The 23269-nt window shown below is 40.9% G+C and overlaps 1 protein-coding gene across 1 annotated transcript; it reads left to right on the top strand.

The window, feature by feature from the left end:
* The first annotated feature begins 5794 nt into the window (after window positions 1–5794).
* On the top strand, window positions 5795–13428 carry LOC119723708 (glycine-rich RNA-binding, abscisic acid-inducible protein-like). The gene is made up of 4 exons (XM_038194504.1): window positions 5795–5991; window positions 11708–11824; window positions 12698–12804; window positions 13218–13428. The coding sequence occupies exons 1-4, from the start codon at window positions 5946–5948 to the stop codon at window positions 13398–13400; spliced, it is 453 nt and encodes a 150-aa protein (XP_038050432.1). The 5' UTR covers window positions 5795–5945; the 3' UTR covers window positions 13401–13428.
* Window positions 13429–23269: the final 9841 nt, after the last annotated feature.

The raw sequence follows: 23269 nt of genomic DNA, 5'->3' as shown, positions 1-23269 counted from the left end.
CAGACGCGCGCGCGCAAAAGTAACAAGTTTGTTGCGTCGAAAAAATCCCACGAAGTGACAAAAACTGTGTACAAAGTAATAGGCAAAATATGGGACCCAAAGTTTTGATGTTTTTACGAAGTGCAAACAAGTTTTATTAATGAATTACTGTTTAATACGAACTATTTTTAACAAACAACTATGAATTAACAAAGAGCAAATCATATCCTATCGGACAATGCAAAAATTTCCGAATTCTGTTACTGCAAAGTGGTCGAAAATGTCTTTTGAAAAAGGAATAACTTCAAATGCGATTATCTCAGAATGAACTTTTGTCAATTTTTTAGGTTTTTGTCACTTCGTGAGCAAAGCGACGATGTTAGCTAGCCTCTCTTTCAAAACAATGGGTTTTTTTTAAATTAAGGATGAGAACGTCTAGTAAATATTATTTTTTAACGAAAATAATGTTTGATAACAGGCTGACGAAGGACTGTTGGGAACAGCGAACGGAATATGCATATAGGCCTGATAAACAGTGTTAACAAACAAATCCGTAAAAAAATCCTTTTCTTTTTAAGACGTCCGTTCGATTTGAAAATAGTAGTAGGGGAGTCGAGAATCTGTGTCTGTCCAAATACAAAGAGTAGAAGTCAGGCGCGGAACCCCTGAGAGAGGTTTGAACCCCCCCCCCCTCCCCCGCCAACCCCCCACCCATGTTCTGACGCACACAAAAAATGTACATCTATCACAATTAAAATAATAATAAGGTCCACCTGTCCGCAACAATCGAATATAAACATATATCTTTAACGGGCCTGAACCCTCCCCCCCCCACCGCCAAAATTCCTGGATCCGCCCCTGCACGCCTGATGTCTTTTTCAAAAAAGGCCTGCATAATAATAGTTTCCATTGTTGCGTAACGAGAGGTACGTTTAGCACACGTAGGCCTTCGACTAACAAGGCTGCCGTATACAATTTTCCAAAGAAATGAAAACAGTGGGCTCATTATTGCCCGAAATGTCAACTTCTTTTCGTCTATGGAGCCCAAACAGAAAGGACTCACCAATGTGCCACGTTTCTCCGCCTATTATTTTTGAGAAGAACTCTAAGAAAGCCGAATGGCCTAGTGGTTATATTCGCCGTCCATGCATCGCGCGGGGCACGGGTTCGAATCCCGTCGGTGTCGTTTTGGTTTTAATCGCACTCGTTCAGTCATTATATAAGATGTTTAATTTCCCGTCGTAAATTACCAACGGTACCTTAGCTTAACCGGTAAGCACTGCGGCTGGTACTGTCCGCGAGTTCCAGGTTGGCGCCTTCGTACAGGTTCAGGGCATTGGTCCACTCGGAGGATCAGGTTTAGGGGCCGCCCTGTTCCTCCCTTAGCTCTTTGCTTTTACATGGTGCCTGGCCCTCCGGGGTTATATGGATGGACAGGGAAGGAAGTGTGTATTGGTCGGGGACGCCGAGACCCCGGAAGAGAACTAAGGGGTTGGCTGGGGCATTGTTATGGCTCAGACCGATCCCTGAAAGCTTGACTAGCACATAACTTTTTGATTTTTTTTATCCTCTATCCATTATACTTTGGTTTAGTTTGATATTTGCATCTGCTCGGCAGATGTACTGTAGTTTTGAAAACGAAGCAGAGGTCTATGTCATGAATCAATGAATCATAATTGACTATAATTAAAACGGAGTTTCGTTCGATCAAAATGACTACCATTATTAATGGCGCAATTTCCAATTTCACGTAAAAACGCTATATTATACCGGGGAAAAATAAAGCTGTACATTGTAATATGAACATTATTTACATCTTTCAAATAACGTTTCTTTAATTGTGAACATTCCCAACAAACATTGTAATTCGCAAAAAGGGGGGGGGGGGGGAACGCGAGATAACAAAGTCCATCACCCTTAAAAATGGAAATTCAAAATGAAAAACAAAGTCAAGTGGAATACAAGAATGTACAGTAAGGGTTGAATTGGAAAAAAATCCATTGCATGGGGCTTTTACGGACTTGCTTTTTTACAGACAGTATCATGTAGGAGCGGATCCTGAGCAATTTTTTTTTTTTTGGGGGGGGGGGCTTGGAACCCCTCCCCTGCTCTGACACAAAAAAGTAAACCTATTCTACAGCGGTTATTAACACTAGGCCTATATCACAGTATATGCATATACCCCCTAACAAAGCTGCCGATGTCCGTACTTTTGTGCAAAGTGGACATTATTACCAGTAAACAGTTTAAGCGTGTCAGAAAGGGGGAGGGGGGGGGGGGTGTTTCGCATTTTTTTCACAGAATTCTATAAAAAAAATTGGACAGAACTGGGCATGGGCATCGCAAGGGGGGGGCGGGGCAAAGAGGGGGGGCTTGCCCCCCCCATCGGAAAAGCAAAAAAAAAAAAAAAATTAAAAAGAATGAGAAAAAAAAAGAGAAAATGAGGCGCGAAGTCAGAGTGCTGTAAATTTAATGAGTTGGGGGGGGGGGTGCAAAATGTTACTGCCACCCTCTTTAACTGATATATCGAGAATTTGTTGACAAATACAAGATTTTTGGGGGAAAATTTTGCCTCCCTCTAGAAAAAGTCCTGGCGACGCCCATGGAGGTGGGGAATTCCCCCCTCCCCCAGATCCGCGCCTGCACCTCTTCGACCGTTTTGCACAACACATGATCGAGTAGTGTGCAATGACATCGGGGATGACCCTGCATTTCTTCAGAAGCTTTCGGCAGCAGCACGTGCCTTCCGCCGCCGTCTCCTGCAAGGCTAACCCCTTGCAATTTTTGTCAATTTTGGTCCAAATATGATATTGCTCCAAACTTCCTGGAAGGACTCCTAAGGGACCCTAGAACGCATTCCAACTCGATCTAGGAACAGATATATCATAAAAAGAAATTCATATTTTAGCCAATTTTTATTAAAAATGTAAGGCTAACCCCTCTCAATTTTTGTCAATTTTGTTCAAAAAACGAAATTGCTCCAAACTTCCTGGAAGAACTCCTAAGGGACCCTCGAACACATTCCAACTCGATTCAGGGACAGATATATCATTAAAAAGAAATTCATATTTTAGCCAAATTTTATGAAAAATGTAAGGCTAACCTTGAAATTTTTGTCAATTTTTGTCAAAAAATCAAATTGCTGCAAACTTCCTTGAAAGACTCCTAAGGGACCCTCGAACACATTCCCACTCGATTTAGGGACAGATATATCATTAAAAAGAAATTCATATTTTATCCAAATTTTATGAAAAATGTAAGGCTAACCTCTTGCAATGTTTGTCATTGCAGTGGCAGTACATGTACATTTTACACCAGCGCACAGTCGAGTCTCTGGTGGTGAAATCGTGCACGTGACAACTCTACGTCAGTGTTTTTTACACCTCAACTTGTTCCTTCCAATTGACAACTTCAAACAGATTCAGTAGTTTCTAGTGCGTTTTTTTGCACTGTTACAGAGCAAAGAAATAAAGTTGCATTTTTGATTGTCTGAGTATATTCAATAAATTTAATAATAGAACAAATAATCAGCAGAATTTGATATTAAAGGGTGTAGGTTCAACAGAAGGAAAAACTCACAATCACATGACAGTGTCTACCATTTTTAGCTGGTAGCCGACTTATTGCTCAATCGAAACAGTATATTATCATTTCAACACCATTCTACACAATAAACAATCAAATCATCCTGATTTTGGTATTTGTGCTTGCAGCAGCAACCGGGTACGACGACCCAAAGTTTTAATTACATCTTTCAATAATTCGAACCTTTAAAGACTTGATAGTATTTACAGAACTATCATCTATTATCTAGGCGTAAGAGTCTTTCATTATAGACACATTTAAGTAATCATTAATTATACAGAATTATACCTGAGACAACACTCGTTTTTGCAATTGTTATGATTATTTCTAAATATTCGTACCCCATTTGATATTATGTTTAGTCTCATCGCTGTGATGACTACCTGGTACGACAGTGTTTTAATTACGGTCATTCAATAATTTGAACCTTAAAGACGTCTTGATAGAGACAATATTTACAGAACTAGGGTCTATCATTTAGGTGTAAGAGCCGTTCATTTAGCATATTTGCGTAATCAATAATAGAATTAACCTTGAGACTTCCCTCCTCTTTACAATTGTTATGGTTATTTCTGAATATTCGTACCACATTTGATATTATATTAAGGCAAGCTTTTCAGAACTATCTTTTTTGGTTTTGTACAATACCAAAAACCTTCCGCTGAGGATAAATCACGCATACTATGGTGCAAGTATGGTGTCCCAAATCTGCCATCTTGCATCTCGCATCTCGCATCTCGCATCTCGCATCTCGCATCTCGCATCAAAGTAATCATATCAAATTACATTTGACGCGAGATGCGAGATGCAAGATGCGAGACGCGAGATGAGAGATGGCAGATTTGGGACACCATATGCAAGTCTATTCAGACTTGTTCGCGTTCTGAACGCATTAGATCTAGTAGATCTAGTAGATCTATAGCATCTCATCTAGTAGATCTGATCTTTATAAATCTTACTGCCAACCTGCAAATCTCGTTTTATACCTCCGTCAGAAACTACTCTGACCATACCTTGATTGCCACTTTTGGATTTCTTTTGAACCTTTAAGCTTTACAGAACTTTCCTTTAGGCTTCAGAGCCTTTAGCCTTTAACTATACTTAATTGAATAATCGCAAGATACCACTCGTCTATTACATTATGGCTGTTTCTGGATTTGTACCCCATTTAACATTGCTGTGTTGACTGCCAGATACGAAAAATCAAAACCATATTTGGAAAAATGGAAACGTACACCTGAACTATGCAAGACAACTCCTTCAGGCAAGGGTAGCAATGTTCGTCTCTTATAAATACCAAAGATACTAGAGAGGGGAAGATAGGACAGCGCGTATCTAATTGTACGGTGACCTTTCCAATGATGTTATTTTTGATGCAGTAGGGAGCACTATAAAATTTCACCTGAAAACCCTACTAGGAGCCTATTTCCTATTTTTAATTTATCTAAAAAGCTAGGCCCATTCATTCTATTAAAGTACTCTGCTCATCAGGCCTAGCATGGGCACACTCACGACTGGTCTCCATTATTAGTCCTGGAAATTCAATAAAATAGACCCCTCATCTCATTCTCGCAGTCGGCAGGACACTACAACTTAGGGACAAGCTCGTCCATTCCTGTCCATAGCAACATGCATTAATTTTCCCCTTCGGTTGGCGCCATAAACAACGAATTGAAATCCTATTCCTACTTTACCAGGACTTTTATCAATATTTTTTAACCAAAAGCTTTTGCCTTACCTCTCACTGTCTTTTGGAAAACGGTAGAATGACAGTTGTGTTGTTTTTGGGGGGGCTATTTTGGCAATTAATTGCAGCGCACCAAATCTTCGACTTCGCTGTGCTATTGGTCGCAAGTTTTACCTACCCGCCGTAGGAGGCGCCCTTCCCCAGGTGACCTTTGAGAAAGTACTTTCGGTTTCACCGTTTTGCGCGGACTGTCCTATCTTCCCTTCTCTAGTATCTTTGTAAATACTGTTTGAGACATCGAACAACTATGAAATTACAACCAGACTTGACAACTGTGTTAAAAATTGTGTGTTGTCGTTGCTGCTCGCAAGCGTGAAGTGATCTACCTTCAATATCCAACCACGCACACATTCCTGTGCCACTCCCTATGCAAATTACCCGCCCTTAACCACTCTACCGTGTCTCATTTACATATCAATGATAAAGTAGATTTATTCTAATTCGTCCCGGTACTCAACCGAATAAATCAATTTATTTCGGAGTGGTACGGTACGGGTACCAGTCGTTCTTTAATGATTTCTGGAAACTGGCGAGTGGCGAAGAGACATCAAACTTCCCAAAGACTGCCAGCCCACAGCTCAAATAAAAAGCCTTCTTGCAATTTTAAAGACGTGGATCGGAGTAACATATAACAATGAAGCTTCTTACAGCAGTCCTACTTCTTATTTTGGTAGCGCTTGGTAAGTATTTGACTTGCACTTGCAGCATTTTGGCCGTGCTTGCACTTGTACTTGAGTTGTACGCCGCATACACTTCATCACTGACAACAAATGACTGACATGATTGATGTTGCAATGTTTCTAGTTGAAAATATTCAGCATCTGAGCATTGTTCTACTCGTCATGCTCGTATTAATGTGGGCCTAAGTTAACAAATGTACATGTTGGGAATGTAATGCTAGTAAAGTCATTGATAGAGGGCTAAAACTGATTGAGGCAGTTGATTTGGTGATATGGTGTGGTTTGTTAATGGGGTGTACGCTATGGCATGTATGGGGAATGGCTGAAGTGAAGGGTTCGAACCCCGCCCCACGTGTGCCACCATGCCCACAGATGTTTACAAAAAAAATATTAATTTAGGCCTAACTAAACTAGGCCTAAACAAATTGAGTTTATATCCCACCCCCTTCAAATTCGGTTCATATTTTGCCCCACTATGGCATTAGGCTGAAAAGGCTGAAATGTTTGTTTATGTACGTTTTGTTTCGCAATTAGGCCTATGTAAATGTCTTTTTATTTATAGATGGGATATATCTCATGTATCTAGACCTGTGAACGTGGCGTTGTATACAACGCCACGCGCCTCCCTCGGGTAAATACTAGCAAAGTCATTCCATCTTTTGATCCGTTACATATAACCATGTATGATTTTTCCCCTTATGTAAATCACTTACTTGCTAGGCTTCCTGTGAATTCACGCGAGTGTTGGATCTGTTATTGCCAAGATATTTTATGTAAAGTACGGCACAACTTTGTCACAAGGAACGTTTTCAAAATGATCAGAAAATCAAAGACAGGCATGAAAACTCTGGTACCCAGAGTTTTATTAAAGGTTGGTGCGGCGGTGCGGGAACTCCTGCGAGCGCGGAGCGCGAAGCCCTAGAATTTGGATTCTAGATGCTCTGTGGTGCAATCTGAGGCGATTCCAGGCCGGTTACCCTGATTTTTTTAGCAGAAGTTTTAAACATTTTAAGGAGAATTCCATTTCATTGGTTTACTATTGCTCTTACAAAGTTTATTATTTTCTCAAAGTTAACAACCACGGTATGGGGGTGTTATTTATTAGTTACTGGACATAATAGTTTTAGCCTGAACTATTTCCATTGCACTACGAAAGCTATACACAAAATGGCCACAAAAAGTGAATAAAACCTACCTTAATTATTGTCAATATATTTACATTCGATAATTCTTTAAAAAATAATGGAAAATTCAGGTCGTTCGTATCATTTGCACAACGCTAGTCAAGACGGGAAGCTGGCCAAAACTCCGAAGTGTGTGATGCACTGTGCATGTGTGGCCCGCGGCCAACAGACCCCGTTTAACGGTCGAAAATTTCGGGAAACACGCTGCATTGTTTTACTCCAATTACGAGTAGTGCGATCTCAAAATGAACTCTTGAAAACGGAAAATACATACACAGACAACCTAGATCAATTCTGTGAATTAACTTGCAAAAATGTTCTTTCTCCATCGGTGTTTTCTTGGCATTTTTACGATGTCGGATCCGACCAGTTGACAGTGCACATACATGTACATGTACTTGCAATGCAGAGCCATGCTAGCGCAGACGATCGCGTAGCCGTGCACAGACTAGTTACCGCATTTTCATCATGTCTTCTAAATTGGCGCGGCGGGAACCAGTCATCGCCGCATTGGGCTGGGTTTACGCACATGATTATAGTCACCGTGACATCGAATTGCGAAGTAGTTATATCACGAAGCGAATTTGTAAAAGTAACGGAGAATTCTTTTGAAAAAATAGGCCTCATAATCTACAACTGAAGTTCATTTCAATACAACATGCAATAAAAGTTAGCCTTGGCCCCGAAGTCTATGTTTAAAACTAAAACTAAAGATGATGCACGCCAATGCCTGCTGCAAATTCCCTAAACGTATACGCACGTCGCATGCTCAGGCTAGGCCTGCAGTCCAGCAGCTGTACACGTGTTTACGTATACGTACAGTACGTAGGTCGTGTAGCATTATGTGCATGGAAAAATGGTGCATCTGGTTACCAGACGATCCCCCGAATAATATGATGATAGAAGAGATCGGAATAGTCAGAACCAGACTTAACTGCATCGATCATAGAATGAGTTATGATCCGCGCGCATCTCAAACTTGGCCGAGACTAGGGTTCAGCGGGAAGTCATTCAATTTCATTCGAAAAAGAAGTGGTCATTCTTGTTTCTAAATTCTTTTAGTTGTTAATGAACACTGTAGAGTCAAAAAAATTAAACCTGGCGGCTGGATTTTAAAGCTTGGCGGGGACTTCTAAAAGTAAAACATGGCGGGCGCCGCAGAAAACATGGCGGGCGCCAGGTGTGTTTTACATGTTGGGAGAACCCTGCGGTACCCCGAGTTCCGCATGCGCAAAACGGTTAGAGTCCCACCAGTGGGTTCCCGACTAACAGCCTTACATAGCAGGCTGACCATAATACCATGTAAAATTCTGCTAAATCCATTTTGAAGGTCTGCCAAATCACCCAGTATATTTGCTGGTCCATTGTGCAATGATTTGTTTCAGGGATCTTTCAATAAATGAAGGTTTTTCAAACCAAATGTGCCATATTTCTCTAATCTTTTTCATTTTCCTTCATCTTCATAATTCTGCCGAAAAAAAATATTCTGCTGGATTTTCTGTACAACTCATTTTTGTATGCAAATATTCTGTCAAATGTAGCCGAAATTCGGCTAGAACGGTCACTCCATCGTAGTAACTGCGGATCACATTAGAGAGTTTTTATTATAGATTGAAGCGTGGCTATGTATATAGCCACGTTCACGGGTCTAGGACTGATATCAAGCTATGAATGTCTGCTTTTTATGAAGACAGTTGGTTTAATTTTGGAAAATTTACTTGAAAACTAGACCAAAAAATGGTGTATTTCGGCTGTACAACACATGTACTATACTTTGTGTTTTCGGTCATACAAAGAAAAAGTTTGTGAGGAAAATCCTTTCAATAGATTTACAATATTTTGCCACTTTTTATTTCACTACCAATACAGGAACCTGTTCAAGCCAGGTCTGATTCGATTCAAACATTGCACATGCATAGTCTGGGACGTGTTATTGATAAAAAAAATATCATAATGCGGAAAAGCCCTATTAGTGAGGTACATTAGTAACAAAAATGCTAAGGATCGTTACACAGTGGACAAAAGCACCATTTTTTCACCAAAGCATCTCCATCATGTATACCTTTTCGAAAAAAAGACGGACGCAAAAAATTGGATGATGGAAAGGGCATGTATGACGTCATTATGACGTCATCAGCTAATTATTACATGAAAAAATATAAATTAATAATAATCTTCAGAACTGCAAGCATCTCAACAACAAAATGTTGTGTTTAAAGTCAGTCACTTTTTTTTTCCGAGTTCGACTTCTTGCTGAAGTGAAGAACACAGGAGGAATACATCAGATTGTGGACAGATATTCCTGAAGCATGTTTACACAATAGACATGTTTTGTGTACATGAGCATGAATGTACAAATGTGTAGTTTGCCTGTTCACAAGGCAAGGCTTCTTTTCTGTTTGATTTTTGTTGGTGGAATTCTTTCGATAGTCAGCTACTAGGTCATACTGAGCAGCAGATCACCCATGATATTAATGATGGCTCTAATAATATTATAATTGCAACCTATAGGCAGAGCTAGAGGCGTGGGGGGGGGAGGTTAAAAGGGGTATATCCCCCCCCCCCCCCCCATAGACTGCCCTTTTCCATTGAAGTGCCCTTTTTCACAAGTGTTTCAACGATGAATTTAAGGGTTTCTTGACTTGTTTTTTGTGTGAGCTTTTGAGCCCGTGAATTTCGCAATAACGCATGCGCTTTACATCCATGACATACAATGATAAGCATAGCACGCGCGCAGCAGCCATTTTTTGTCGGCGCGGCATGGTCGGCATGGTCGGTATTGTTCGACATTAGTCCGTGGGACGTACGAGGCCTTTTTTTCGCTCACCACGCGGTCTGGTTCGCCGAATTTTATAAAACTTCACAGACATGTAGATCATGGTGTAGGCCTACCATATCGAAAAAACTTTGTTCCCCGATTCACACTTTGTTTGGGAATGAGAAAATCTGGCATAAAAACGTCGAAAATACATGAGTGTGATTTTTGAGTGGTTTTGTAATAAGACGCTTCAACTTATCTGATATACATGCATATAATCCCTTTATAAAATTCTGCTGAAAAGGGTGAAAAGTCTGTTAAAAAAATTCATTTATGGATTTTCGACAAATTCCCCCCCCCCCAAAAAAAAAAGGGGGGGGGGGCAAAACTGAGAGATGTTACCCTGAGATTCTTTTTTGCTAGGATGTAGCCTCAATCCTGCAAAATCCTCCAATTGGCCTCATGGAAAAATTGCATAGCCTCAATCCTGCAAATTCCTCTGTTATTTCTTGAATATGGTCCATGGAGGTGTGACCATGCACTGCCTGAATCCTGCAAAATCCTCCGGCTATGACTGTCAATAGGCTGAGGCAGAGGCAGTGACATCCTGGAGCAGTGCGGAGCATGCAGAGGATGTCAAGTATAATCAAGGACTCAATTTATGCACGGCTGAGCATAAACAACACAAGGTCCGGCCCAAGACCTTGACACAGTGCGTACTCCGAAATCAGCGATGCACTTTTGCCATGTAACCTCAATCCGGAAAATCCCTCCAATTTGCAAAAAGGATTTTGGAGGATTCAGGGTGTTTAGGGTTGATGTTCAGATTGTTAAGTGATGAACTCGTCTATATCAAAAATATATCAAATTAAAGAGGGAAAAAAATCAAACATTCTGAAAAAAAAACCCAGTCCGTTGCACGGTTGAAAGATTACAGATTTTTGAATATTTTTTTTGTTATAGGCCTTCTGCTGCTGTGCAAGTGTGGCACTGTCAGTAAAATAAAACTAAGTCCCAAGCAATTTTTGTGTACTTTGTGTCATTTTTAATGCTTCGTATCTCCAAAACTTGTCATGAATAAATCAGTTTGATATAATTATTGCCATGGCAACGCAAAAGTCCAAAAGAGACTTTTGTCTACTTAGTGTTTTATTCAATATCATATCCGGAAGGCAGTTTTGAATGGGATTGAACTAGAAATTGAAACGTAAAAATACAAATGGCAAATTGTATTTGGAATCGTGATAACAAATTATCAAAATGAGAGAAAAATAATAATTTATGTAGAAAAAGAATTCCGTGGAAAAATCAGAAGCAACAACAAATCCCTGCTCTCTGTTTTGTCCCTCCTAAAAGGCCCAATTTATTAATAAAAACATGCCAAACCATGTCTGACGAAATCTTCAAACATCTACTGGTAACCCTTGTTTTGCTGGAATGCCATGGTTAACTGAAATATTTTTTTTAATTATCTGTATTTAAATTATGCTGTTCCAAAAAAATAAAAAACGAGACTCGGTCAGTGGCGGTCAGTTAATGGTACATTGTAAATATGCAGATATGTAAATATGCAGATATGTAAATATGCAAATGGAGGCCAATTTTTTCATGTTTGTTAGGAAGAATATTGTCACACTTCCCATTATGCCCATAACCATGGTAACAGACTTTTGGTGTCAAGATCCTTCTTTCCAAATGAAAATACATCTTAAACTGTATACAAAACCTAATTAGAAAAGCAATTTTATTTGTGTGTACTTTCTTCCCACCTCAGAAGGCAGAATGTCGTACGGTGATCAAGACAGCCAGGTGTTCGTGGGCAACTTGTCCTATGGGACGGTGGCAGAGGACCTCCAGGATCTCTTCGGCCGGTATGGCTCAGTGACCGGATGTAAGAATTTCATGTAGAACCCGAGTTCATTTTCCACAGTGTGTAAGCTGTGTTTAACCCCAACACCCCAGGCATTTTTGCTAGGATGCAACCTTAATCCTGCAAAACGTTCCAACTGCCTCCATGTAAAACTTGCATACAGCCTCAATCCTGCAACATTCTGCTTTATCCTAGGAGGGGTGACCACTGCCTCAATCCTGCAAAATCCTCCAGCATTCACTGTCGTTATGTTGAGGCAGAGCCAGTGACATCCTGGAGCAGTGTTGAGGATTTCAAGTCCAATCTAGGCCTAAATTCGTGCACAGCTGAGCATAAAAAACACAAGGTCCGGCCCAAGATCTAGACACAGTTCGTCTTCCAAAACCAGCTTCACATTTTTGCCATATAACCGCAAAATCAGTAACTAGTATTGAATGAGAAAAACAGGCAGTCTTGGCAGATATTGACCCATCAACAGCATTGGCTGAATTTCTGCTCTCAATGATGTCACGACTTCTAAAGGAGGCTCTGATTGGCTGGGGCGTGGGGTCGCATACAATTTACAATTGGTCAATCGCTCTGCCATCGGTTGATAAACAGTACACAAATATTCAGTGGCTCAGAGTGAAATGAGAGGCATGTTATCGCAGGGTAAAATCTGGACCTTTCCGTTTCAGCAGGAATAGCTGGCGTTACCGAACTGTTCCCAGTGGGAACAACGCATACCAATTGGAATAGGCGATGTTTCTTATTGGAACGTTCAAAGCGTGCCGACTTTTGAGACGTTCAGCGGCATTGCGATGGAACGTTGCATTCCCACAACTTGTATTTGCACCCCTTGTCTCCTGAATCCTGGCTAAAACACTGTGTGGCTCTTTGTTCTTTCACCTGCAGGTACCATTATCACGGATAGAGAAACTGGTCGTAGTCGTGGCTTTGGTTTTGTGACATTTGAGAACAAAAATGAGGCTCAGAACGCTATTTCTGACCTAGATGGTCAAGTAAGTATTTCAACGACTCGCAGAGGGATATGGGCAAATTGCATGCCTGTAAACTGTGGACAGTCATTGTGATCTAATATGAGAGGAACATTTTGCTCAAAATGTTACGACGTTTTCTGCCCCGTGTCTTGAAACCAGGGATAGCCTCGAAATTCATACTTTGGTTTGGGGAGAGGATTTCAATAAACGGCATATTTCATAATCAATGAAGTATAAAGGATACTGTTGACTGTATGCTACAACTACATGTATATTCTTCCAGATTCAATGTAAATGTCCACATTGGCTTGATACATTTCTTTTGTGTCCCAAAACAGCCAGTCATCTCTTGAACCCAGTTTGTTGAGATCCATGGTCTCGGTACTTATAAAAAGATTGTAATATTTTGGTATGGTTTAACTTTCAACTTGCAGGAGTTTCATGGAAGAACTATCAGGGTTAAAATGGCTACGCAGAGACGTGATGGTGGTGGCGGCGGCGGCGGCGGCGGTGGCGGCGGTGGCGGTGGTGGTTATCGTCCCCGTGGTGGGCGTGGTGGAGGTGGAGCTGGTGGTGGCTACAGACAGGGAGGTTATGGCGGCTACGGTGGTTATTAGCTGACCGCATCTCAGCGACATCAAGAAAGGTAAATCAAGAATGTTATAGTTAAGTCCATCACAAGTCCACACAGGTCCTCGCGAGCCAGTTCCAAGTTGAGTCACAAGCTGTTCTCGAGCCAGTCCCAAGTTGAGTCACAAGCTGTTCTCGAGCCAGTCCCAAGTTGAGTCACAAGCTGTTCTCGAGCCAGTTCCAAGTTGAGTCACAAGCTGTTCTCGAGCCAGTCCCAAGTTGAGTCACAAGCTGTTCTCGAGCCAGTCCCAAGTTGAGTCACAAGCTGTTCTCGAGCCAGTCCCAAGTTGAGTCACAAGCTGTTCTCGAGTCAGTCCCAAGTTGAGTCACAAGCTGTTCTCGGGCCAGTCCCAAGTTGAGTCACAAGCTGTTCTCGAGCCAGTCCCAAGTTGAGTCACAAGCTGTTCTCGAGCCAGTTCCAAGTTGAGTCACAAGCTGTTCTCGAGCCAGTCCCAAGTTGAGTCACAAGCTGTTCTCGAGCCAGTCCCAAGTTGAGTCACAAGCTGTTCTCGAGCCAGTCCCAAGTTGAGTCACAAGCTGTTCTCGAGCCAGTTCCAAGTTGAGTCACAAGCTGTTCTCGAGCCAGTCCCAAGTTGAGTCACAAGCTGTTCTCGAGCCAGTTCCAAGTTGAGTCACAAGCTGTTCTCGAGCCAGTCCCAAGTTGAGTCACAAGCTGTTCTCGAGCCAGTTCCAAGTTGAGTCACAAGCTGTTCTCGAGCCAGTTCCAAGTTGAGGCACAAGCTGTTCTCGAGCCAGTTCCAAGTTGAGTCACAAGCTGTTCTCGAGCCAGTCCCAAGTTGAGTCACAAGCTGTTCTCGAGCCAGTTCCAAGTTGAGTCACAAGCTGTTCTCGAGCCAGTCCCAAGTTGAGTCACAAGCTGTTCTCGAGCCAGTCCCAAGTTGAGTCACAAGCTGTTCTCGAGCCAGTCCCAAGTTGAGTCACAAGCTGTTCTCCACTGCAGGCGAATAAGAATGCGGAACAGATAAATGCAAGGGCGGACGTTGTATCTGTCTCGCCACAAGGTAGGGCAGGCCAAAATATGTGTCCAATATGGTGTGCCAATAAACCAAGTCACCTTTGACATAATTGCCTGTCGATTGTTGACGGGTAAATGCGGTTACCCAAGCTTCTGCCTCATTTCCCCCCAGTTTGTACCATGTAGGGCTGTCCTGAATATATGGAATACTCGAATATTTGCAGTTCATTGTTCCCATCCTTTTATCAGGTTAAAAAAACCTTTTACACTGAAAGGGAAAATACAACATTTGCAAACATCGAAAAATAAAACTACCAAGTTGTTACGAAATACCTTACTAGGATGTTGGTAAAAGACAGTCTGAAGCATCCTGTAAAATAATGGCACCTGGTGTCAAGTCATTTTCAAGAAAAATGGTACTTATGTCACATTTCCAACGGTGGTCGGCCGACCACCGTTGGAAAAACCTTATTTTTTTTTTTAACTACTGCTCCAAATTTTAGTAGGGGGGCCAATGTACAGATTTGGGTTCCCGTTGAAATTTCATGTTAATTTATGGCAACCATTATAAATGTAATCTTATGAGTCCTGAGAACAAGAAAATTGATGTTGCCATTTTTTTCATTGACCTTTAGTGACCTTGACCTGAGGTCAAAGTTCATGGGTCATTTTTACCTAGAATTTGCCTTCCGGAAGGGTTTGCGAAGATTTTCGAGGCAAGTGAGCACATATTAAATTTGGTTGAGAGTTTCTCCATTATAATAAATGTTATTATTAATGTATTTATGGGTTTTGCTGAAGAAAACTTGGGAAAATGGCATTTTTACCCGAAAAGGCCAGGTGGTTTTGACAATTTCACACAGATTCCGCCCCCCCCCCCGACCTTGACCATCGAGAGATGCAAAATAATGAAACTCGGTACATGCATAGAACAACTTAACATAACCATACCCAAGAAATTTCATGACTACGGCTCAAAGGGTTTTAGAATTATGGCTAATTAATTATTCAGGAGCACGTATGGTAATTCAAATGTGTACACAGATGAATATGTGTTTGCTGTAAGATCTAAGAGTGTATACATGTACATGTATGTAATGTTCCAGCAAAAGGTGTCATGTTAATAAATAGTCGAAAATATGTTGATATTTTACTGGAGAATTCAGCTGCTTATACTCAACACACTAACAGGACTTCAAAAACGCATGCAGAGCAGTTTACTTAGTATAAAAAGCATTATTAAAAACCCCAAAGGGGAAAATGGATACTTAATCATTACTTAAGCTCCTATTTCTAGCACCATATTGTGTGCATTTTAACCCGTTTGGGGGTTTATTTTGGAAAATAAGATTAAGGTATAAGAAAATGGTCAGAAAAAATGGCAACATCAATTTTTTGTAAGTTAAAACATCCAAGAAGATGGTCCAACCAATTGCCAAAAATTAACATTTCATGCCAACGGAAGTACATTGGCCCCCCTACTATTTACCAATTTTTTTTCAGTCCAAATTTTGTTTGCTATTGGCTACATATGTTCATGAACGGGTGCAGGCCAGCGAGACTGGTTCCCTTACCTTACAATTTTCCGGCATTTTGGATCCCGTTCATCTTTAGTGGAGTCAAGGAACCAGACTACTTGAACATTTTTGTCTATTTCTTGGTCTTTCCAGCATTTTTGAACACAAAACTTCAAACATGTCAGTGTAACAATATTTGATCTATTATACTAACCCCTCAAATAGTTCATTTCTGAAATTTACAGCAAAAGCCAATGATGTACATTCCCTTTAAAAGATACTGCAAAACTCTCCAGTGTTCCATTTCAATCAACACACCAATTTTAACTGGCACACTCTTTGTGCAACTTTTTTTACTGGCTGCTTCACATGAGGATATTTCTGTATTTCCCAACATAACCACATCCTACGTTGTTTCATTTTTTTTACTCTCCAGGAGTGATGAGCACAGACGGTACTTGCTTTGCAGTCTCATCAAGCGGAACTACAAATTTCGCCTCCAGTTCTTGACTCTTAAAAACAAGTAGGAGATTGTCAAAGACAAGATGTGATATGATTGTAATAGTAGAAACCACTAATCAGTGAATGGTTGCCTGTGAGTTATTTTCGTGTAGTTATTTTCGTGTAGTTTTAAAACCGCTGGGGGGCTGGAACATTTCATGGGGGGGGGGGGGGGACGTCATGTAGATCAATGATAATTTTTTTAGAAACTCAAAATCTCAGTGGGGGGGGGGCGACTGGGGGGGGGGACAAGGTTTCATGGGGGGTCTCGATTTAGGGACAGATATATCATTAAAAAGAAATTCATATTTTGGCCAATTTTAATGAAAAACCCCTGCCCCCCTCTTTTTCGGATAAATCGAGAATTTGTTGAGAAAGACAAGAATTTTTTGGAAACATTTTTTTGCCCCCCGTTAGAAAAAGTCCTGGCGACGACCATGGAGGTGGGGGACCCCCCCCCCCCCAATCCCCCAGATCAGGGGTAATCTTGAGAGATAGATTTTCAAATTGAGTTGATAATTTTCTAGCATTACTTAAATCGAGAATTTGTTGAGAAATACAAGAATTTTTGGGGAAATGTTTTTTGGCCCCCCTCTAGAAAAAGTCCTGGCTACGCCCATGGAGGTGGGGAACCCCTCCCCCAGATCCGCGCCTGAACCTCTTCGATCGTTTTGCGCAACACATGTTCGAGTAGTGTGCAATGACATCGGGGATGACCCTGCATTTCTTCAGAAGCTTTCGGCAGCAGCACGTGCCTTCCGCTGCCGTCTCCTGCAAGGCTAACCCCTTGCAATTTTTGTCAATTTTGGTCAAAAAATGAAATTGCTCTAAACTTTCCGGAAAGATTCCTTAGGGACCCTCGAACAAACTCCAACTCGATTCAGGGACAGATATATCATTAAAAAGAAATTCATATTTTAACCTAATTTTATGAAAAATGTAAGGCTAACCCCTTGCAATTTTGTCTATTTTGGTCCAAAAATGAAAATGCTCCAAACTTCATGGAAAGACTGTTAAGGAACCCTCGAACACATTCCCACTCGATTTAGGGAAAGATATATCATTAAAAAGAAATTTATATTTTAGCCAATTTGTATGAACTGTAAGGCTAACCTTTTCAATTTTTGACAATTTTTTTTTCAAAAAATGAAGATGTTCCAAACGTCCTGGAAAAACTCCTAAGGTCCCCTGGAACACATTCCCACTCGATTTAGAGACAGATATATCATTTAAAAGAAATTAATATTTTAGCAAAATTTTATGAAAAATGTAAGCCTAACCCCTTGCAATTGATGTCAATTTTGGTCAAAAAATGAAATTGCTCCAAACTTGCTGGAAGGACTCCTAAGGGACACTGGAACGCATTCCCACTCGATTTAGGGACATATATATTATTAAAAAGAAATTCATATTTTAGCCAAATTTTATGAAAAAATGTAAGGCTAACCCCTTGCTATTTTAATTTTGGTCCAAAAATGAAAATGCTCCAAACTTCCTGGAAAGACTCTTAAAAGACCCTGGAACACATTCCAACTCAATTTAGGGACAGATATATCATTAAAAAGAAATTCATATTTTAGCCTAATTTTATGAAAAATGTAAGGCTAACCCCTTGCAATTTTGTCTATTTTGGTCCAAAAATGAAAATGCTCCAAACTTCATGGAAAGACTGTTAAGGAACCCTCGAACACATTCCCACTCGATTTAGGGAAAGATATATCATTAAAAAGAAATTTATATTTTAGCCAATTTGTATGAACTGTAAGGCTAACCTTTTCAATTTTTGACAATTTTTTTTTCAAAAAATGAAGATGTTCCAAACGTCCTGGAAAAACTCCTAAGGTCCCCTGGAACACATTCCCACTCGATTTAGAGACAGATATATCATTTAAAAGAAATTAATATTTCAGCAAAATTTTATGAAAAATGTAAGCCTAACCCCTTGCAATTGATGTCAATTTTGGTCAAAAAATGAAATTGCTCCAAACTTCCTGGAAGGACTCCTAAGGGACCCTGGAACGCATTCCCACTCGATTTAGGGACATATATATTATTAAAAAGAAATTCATATTTTAGCCAAATTTAATGAAAAAATGTAAGGCTAACCCCTTGCTATTTTAATTTCGGTCCAAAAATGAAAATGCTCCAAACTTCCTGGAAAGACTCTTAAAAGACCCTGGAACAAATTCCAACTCAATTTAGGGACAGATATATCATTAAAAAGAAATTCATATTTTAGCCTAATTTTATGAAAAATGTAAGGCTAACCCCTTGCAATTTTGTCTATTTTGGTCCAAAAATGAAATGCTCCAAACTTCATGGAAAGACTGTTAAGGAACCCTCGAACACATTCCCACTCGATTTAGGGAAAGATATATCATTAAAAAGAAATTTATATTTTAGCCAATTTTTATGAACTGTAAGGCTAACCCTTTCAATTTTTGACAATTTTTTTTCTCAAAAAATGAAGATGTTCCAAACGTCCTGGAAAAACTCCTAAGGTCCCCTGGAACACATTCCCACTCGATTTAGAGACAGATATATCATTAAAAAGAAATTCATATTTTAGCCTAATTTTATGAAAATTGTAAGCCTAACCCCTTGCAATTTATGTCAATTTTGGTCAAAAAATGAAATTGCTCCAAACTTCCTGGAAAGACTCCTTAGGGACCCTCGAACAAACTCCAACTCGATTCAGGGACAGATATATCATTAAAAAGACATTCATATTTTAGCCTAGTTTTATGAAAAATGTAAGGCTAACCCCTTGCAATTTTGTCTATTTTGGTCCAAAAATGAAAATGCTCCAAACTTCCTGGAAAGACTGTTAAGGAACCCTCGAACACATTCCCACTCGATTTAGGGAAAGATATATCATTAAAAAGAAATTTATATTTTAGCCAATTTTTATGAACTGTAAGGCTAACCCTTTCAATTTTTGACAATTTTTTTTCTCAAAAAATGAAGATGTTCCAAACGTCCTGGAAAAACTCCTAAGGTCCCCTGGAACACATTCCCACTCGATTTAGAGACAGATATATCATTTAAAAGAAATTCATATTTTAGCCAAATTTTATGAAAAATGTAAGCCTAACCCTTTGCAATTTATGTCAATTTTGGTCCAAAAATGAAATTGCTCCAAACTTCCTGGAAGGACTCCTAAGGGACCCTGGAACGCATTCCGACTCGATTTAGGGACATATATATTATTAAAAAGAAATTCATATTTTAGCCAAATTTTATTTAAAAATGTAAGGCTAACCCCTTGCAATTTATGTCAATTTTGGTCCAAAAATGAAAATGCTCCAAACTTCCTGGAAAGACTCTTAAAAGACCCTGGAACACATTCCAACTCAATTTAGGGACAGATATATCATTAAAAAGAAATTCATATTCTGGCCAATTTTAATGAAAAATCCTTGCCCCCCCCCCCCCCCTCTTTAACGGATAAATCGAGAATTTGTTGAGAAAGACAAGAATTGTTTGGGAAACATTTCTTTTCCCCCGTTAGAAAAAGTCCTGCCGACCCCCATGGAGGTGGGGAACCCCCCCCCCCCCTCCCCCAGATCAGGGGGAATCTTGAGAGATAGATTTTCAAATTGAGTTGATAATTTTCTAGCATTACATTACTTTATTGCACTTTCCTCCCCCCCCCCCGCCCAAATTCCTGGATCCGCCCCTGCACGCCTGATGTTGCATCTGTTGCAGGGTGGCAAATTGCAACGGGCTAAAGATTTTAAGAGCGAGCAAGGCGGGGACGCTGAATGATGGCAGCAAAATCAGGGCGGCGACAACGGCCTGTCGGAAAAAATCGTGCACGTCAGACCGCAGGGATGAAGAGCGCCGCCTACTGTCCAAGAGAGTCCATGAGTGTCCGCTTTTGACAGTGCCCCTATGGTAGCAGACCAGTAAATAAACTTTCATAGACCCCAATGGTAAATGCTCCCTCTTCAAAATTTCGGGAAAAATACTCACAACTCTCCAAGGTATTCGAGACACACATCAAATTCAAGCTTATTTCATCATCTTTCATTTACTTTCCAATTTTTGACTTTTAGGAGAAATTTCCATCTGAAGATGATCACCCCTAAAAATAGTCCTGAAGCCCATCGCCATTTTGAAAAACGATGCCTACACTCCATTGCAAAATAGAGCGCTTTTACGGTCCAAATTACATCCAAATTACACAGAACTGCAAGCTCCCAGTCCTGTGCACGGCTTCCACCCATATTTTTTACAAACCCTCCAGTTCATGGCCCACAGCATGCTCAAATACTGAAGATTTTGAGGGCATGCAAATCGCGATTTGGCCGGCCTCAGCAATTTCGGACCGATTTACTGGCCTGCTGCACCTCGACTGTTTCCCGGCCCATGATGAACCTAAATATATTTTTTGAAGTCCAAAGGATTATGGGGTCTGGGGAACCGGACTAGCCTACGCCCTTTTATACAGCTACAGAAGCTTTAATTATGTCTTTAGATATAAGCCACGATAAGTTACCCAGAATGTCATCCCCACCGTCCTTTACAAGATTCTGTGAAGCTCGCTAGCCCTTCCCGGCCCAGCGTCCTGGGCCCAAGCTGCAGGGCGGGGGTACGAGCGAAGCGCTATGCACATCGGTGTCATGAACAGCGCCCCTAGTGTAATGCGGTGCATGTCCTGGTGTACATTTTAATAGTCGGTGGGTTTTTTTTGGAATTAAGGATGAGAACTTCCAGTTCATATTATTTTTACGAAAATAATGTTTGATAACAGGCTGACGAAGGACTGTTGGGAACAGCGAACGGAATATGCATATAGGCCTGATAAACAGTGTTAACAAACAAATCCGTCAATAAAATCCTTTTCTTTTTAAAGACGTCCGTTCGATTTGAAAATAGTAGTGGGGGAGTTGAGAATCTGTGTCTGTCCAATTACAAAGAGTAGAAGTCAGGCGCGGAACCCCTGAGAGAGGTTTGACCCCCCCCCCCCCGCCAACCCCCCACCCATGCTCTGACGCACACAAAAAATGTACATCTATCACATTAAAAATAATAATAATAAGGTCCACCTGTCCGCAACAATCGAATATAAACATATATCTTTAACGGGCCTGAACCCTCCCCACCCCCGCCTAAATTCCTGGATCCGCCCCTGCACGCCTGATGTCTTTTTCAAAAAAGGTCTGCATAATAATAGTTTCCATTGTTGCGTAACGAGAGGTACGTTTAGCACACGTAGGCCTTCGACTAACGAGGCTGCCGTATACAATTTTCCAAAGACATGAAAACAGTGGGCTCATTATTTATTGCCCGAAATGTCAACTTCTTTTCGTCCATGGAGCCCAAACAGAATGGACTCACCAATGTGCCACGTTTCTCCGTCTATTATTTTTGAGAAGAACTCTAAGAAAGCCGAGTGGCCTAGTGGTTAGATTCGCCGTCCACGCATCGCCCGGGGCACGGGTTCGAATCCCGTCGGTGTCGTTTTGGTTTTAATCGCACTCGTTCAGTCATTATATAAGATGTTTAATTTCCCGTCGTAAATTACCAACGGTACCTTAGCTTAACCGGTAAGCACTGCGGCTGGTACTGTCCGCGAGTTCCAGGTTGGCGCCTTCGTACAGGTTCAGGGCATTGGTCCACTCGGAGGATCAGGTTTAGGGGCCGCCCTGTTCCTCCCTTAGCTCGTTGCTTTTACATGGTGCCTGGCCCTCCGGGGTTATATGGATGGACAGGGAAGGAAGTGTGTATTGGTCGGGGACGCCGAGACCCCGGAAGAGAACTAAGGGGTTGGCTGGGGCATTGTTATGGCTCAGACCGACCCCTGAAAGCTTGACTAGCACATAACTTTTTGATTTTTTTTTATCCTCTATCCATTATACTTTGGTTTAGTTTGATATTTGCATCTGTTCGGCAGGAGGCGGGCGCTTGTCCCCCCCCCCCCCAATAAAAGCAAAATAAAAAAAAAAAAAAAAAAAAAAAGAGGCGCGAAGTCATAGTGGTGTAAATTTAATGAGTTGGGGGTGCAAAATATCCCTGCCACCCTCTTTAACTGATAAATCGAGAATTTGTTGAGAAATACAAGAATTTTTGGGGAAATGTTTTTTGGCCCCCCTCTAGAAAAAGTCCTGGCTACGCCCATGGAGGTGGGGGACCCCCTCCCCCAGATCCGCGCCTGAACCTCTTCGATCGTTTTGCGCAACACATGTTCGAGTAGTGTGCAATGACATCGGGGATGACCCTGCATTTCTTCAGAAGCTTTCGGCAGCAGCATGTGCCTTCCGCTGCCGTCTCCTGCAAGGCTAACCCCTTGCAATTTTTGTCAGTTTTGGTCAAAAAATGAAATTGCTCCAAACTTTCCGGAAAGACTCCTTAGGGACCCTCGAACAAACTCCAACTCGATTCAGGGACAGATATATCATTAAAAAGAAATTCATATTTTAGCCTAATTTTATGAAAAATGTAAGCCTAACCCCTTGCAATTTATGTCAATTTTGGTCAAAAAATGAAATTGCTCCAAACTTCCTGGAAAGACTCCTTAGGGACCCTCGAACAAACTCCAACTCGATTCAGGGACAGATATATCATTAAAAAGAAATTCATATTTTAGCCTAGTTTTATGAAAAATGTAAGGCTAACCCCTTGCAATTTTGTCTATTTTGGTCCAAAAATGAAAATGCTCCAAACTTCCTGGAAAGACTGTTAAGGAACCCTCGAACACATTCCCACTCGATTTAGGGAAAGATATATCATTAAAAAGAAATTGATATTTTAGCCAATTTTTATGAACTGTAAGGCTAACCTTTTCAATTTTTGACAATTTTTTTTCAAAAAGAGATGATGTTCCAAACGTCCTGGAAAAACTCCTAAGGTCCCCTGG

The sequence above is a fragment of the Patiria miniata genome, unplaced genomic scaffold, assembly GCF_015706575.1.
Source record: "Patiria miniata isolate m_02_andy unplaced genomic scaffold, ASM1570657v1 HiC_scaffold_17, whole genome shotgun sequence".
In the NCBI taxonomy this organism is placed as follows: Eukaryota; Metazoa; Echinodermata; class Asteroidea; order Valvatida; family Asterinidae; genus Patiria; species Patiria miniata.
The sequence above is the reverse complement of the archived record's forward strand: the minus strand, read 5'-3'. Positions and strand labels throughout refer to the sequence as shown.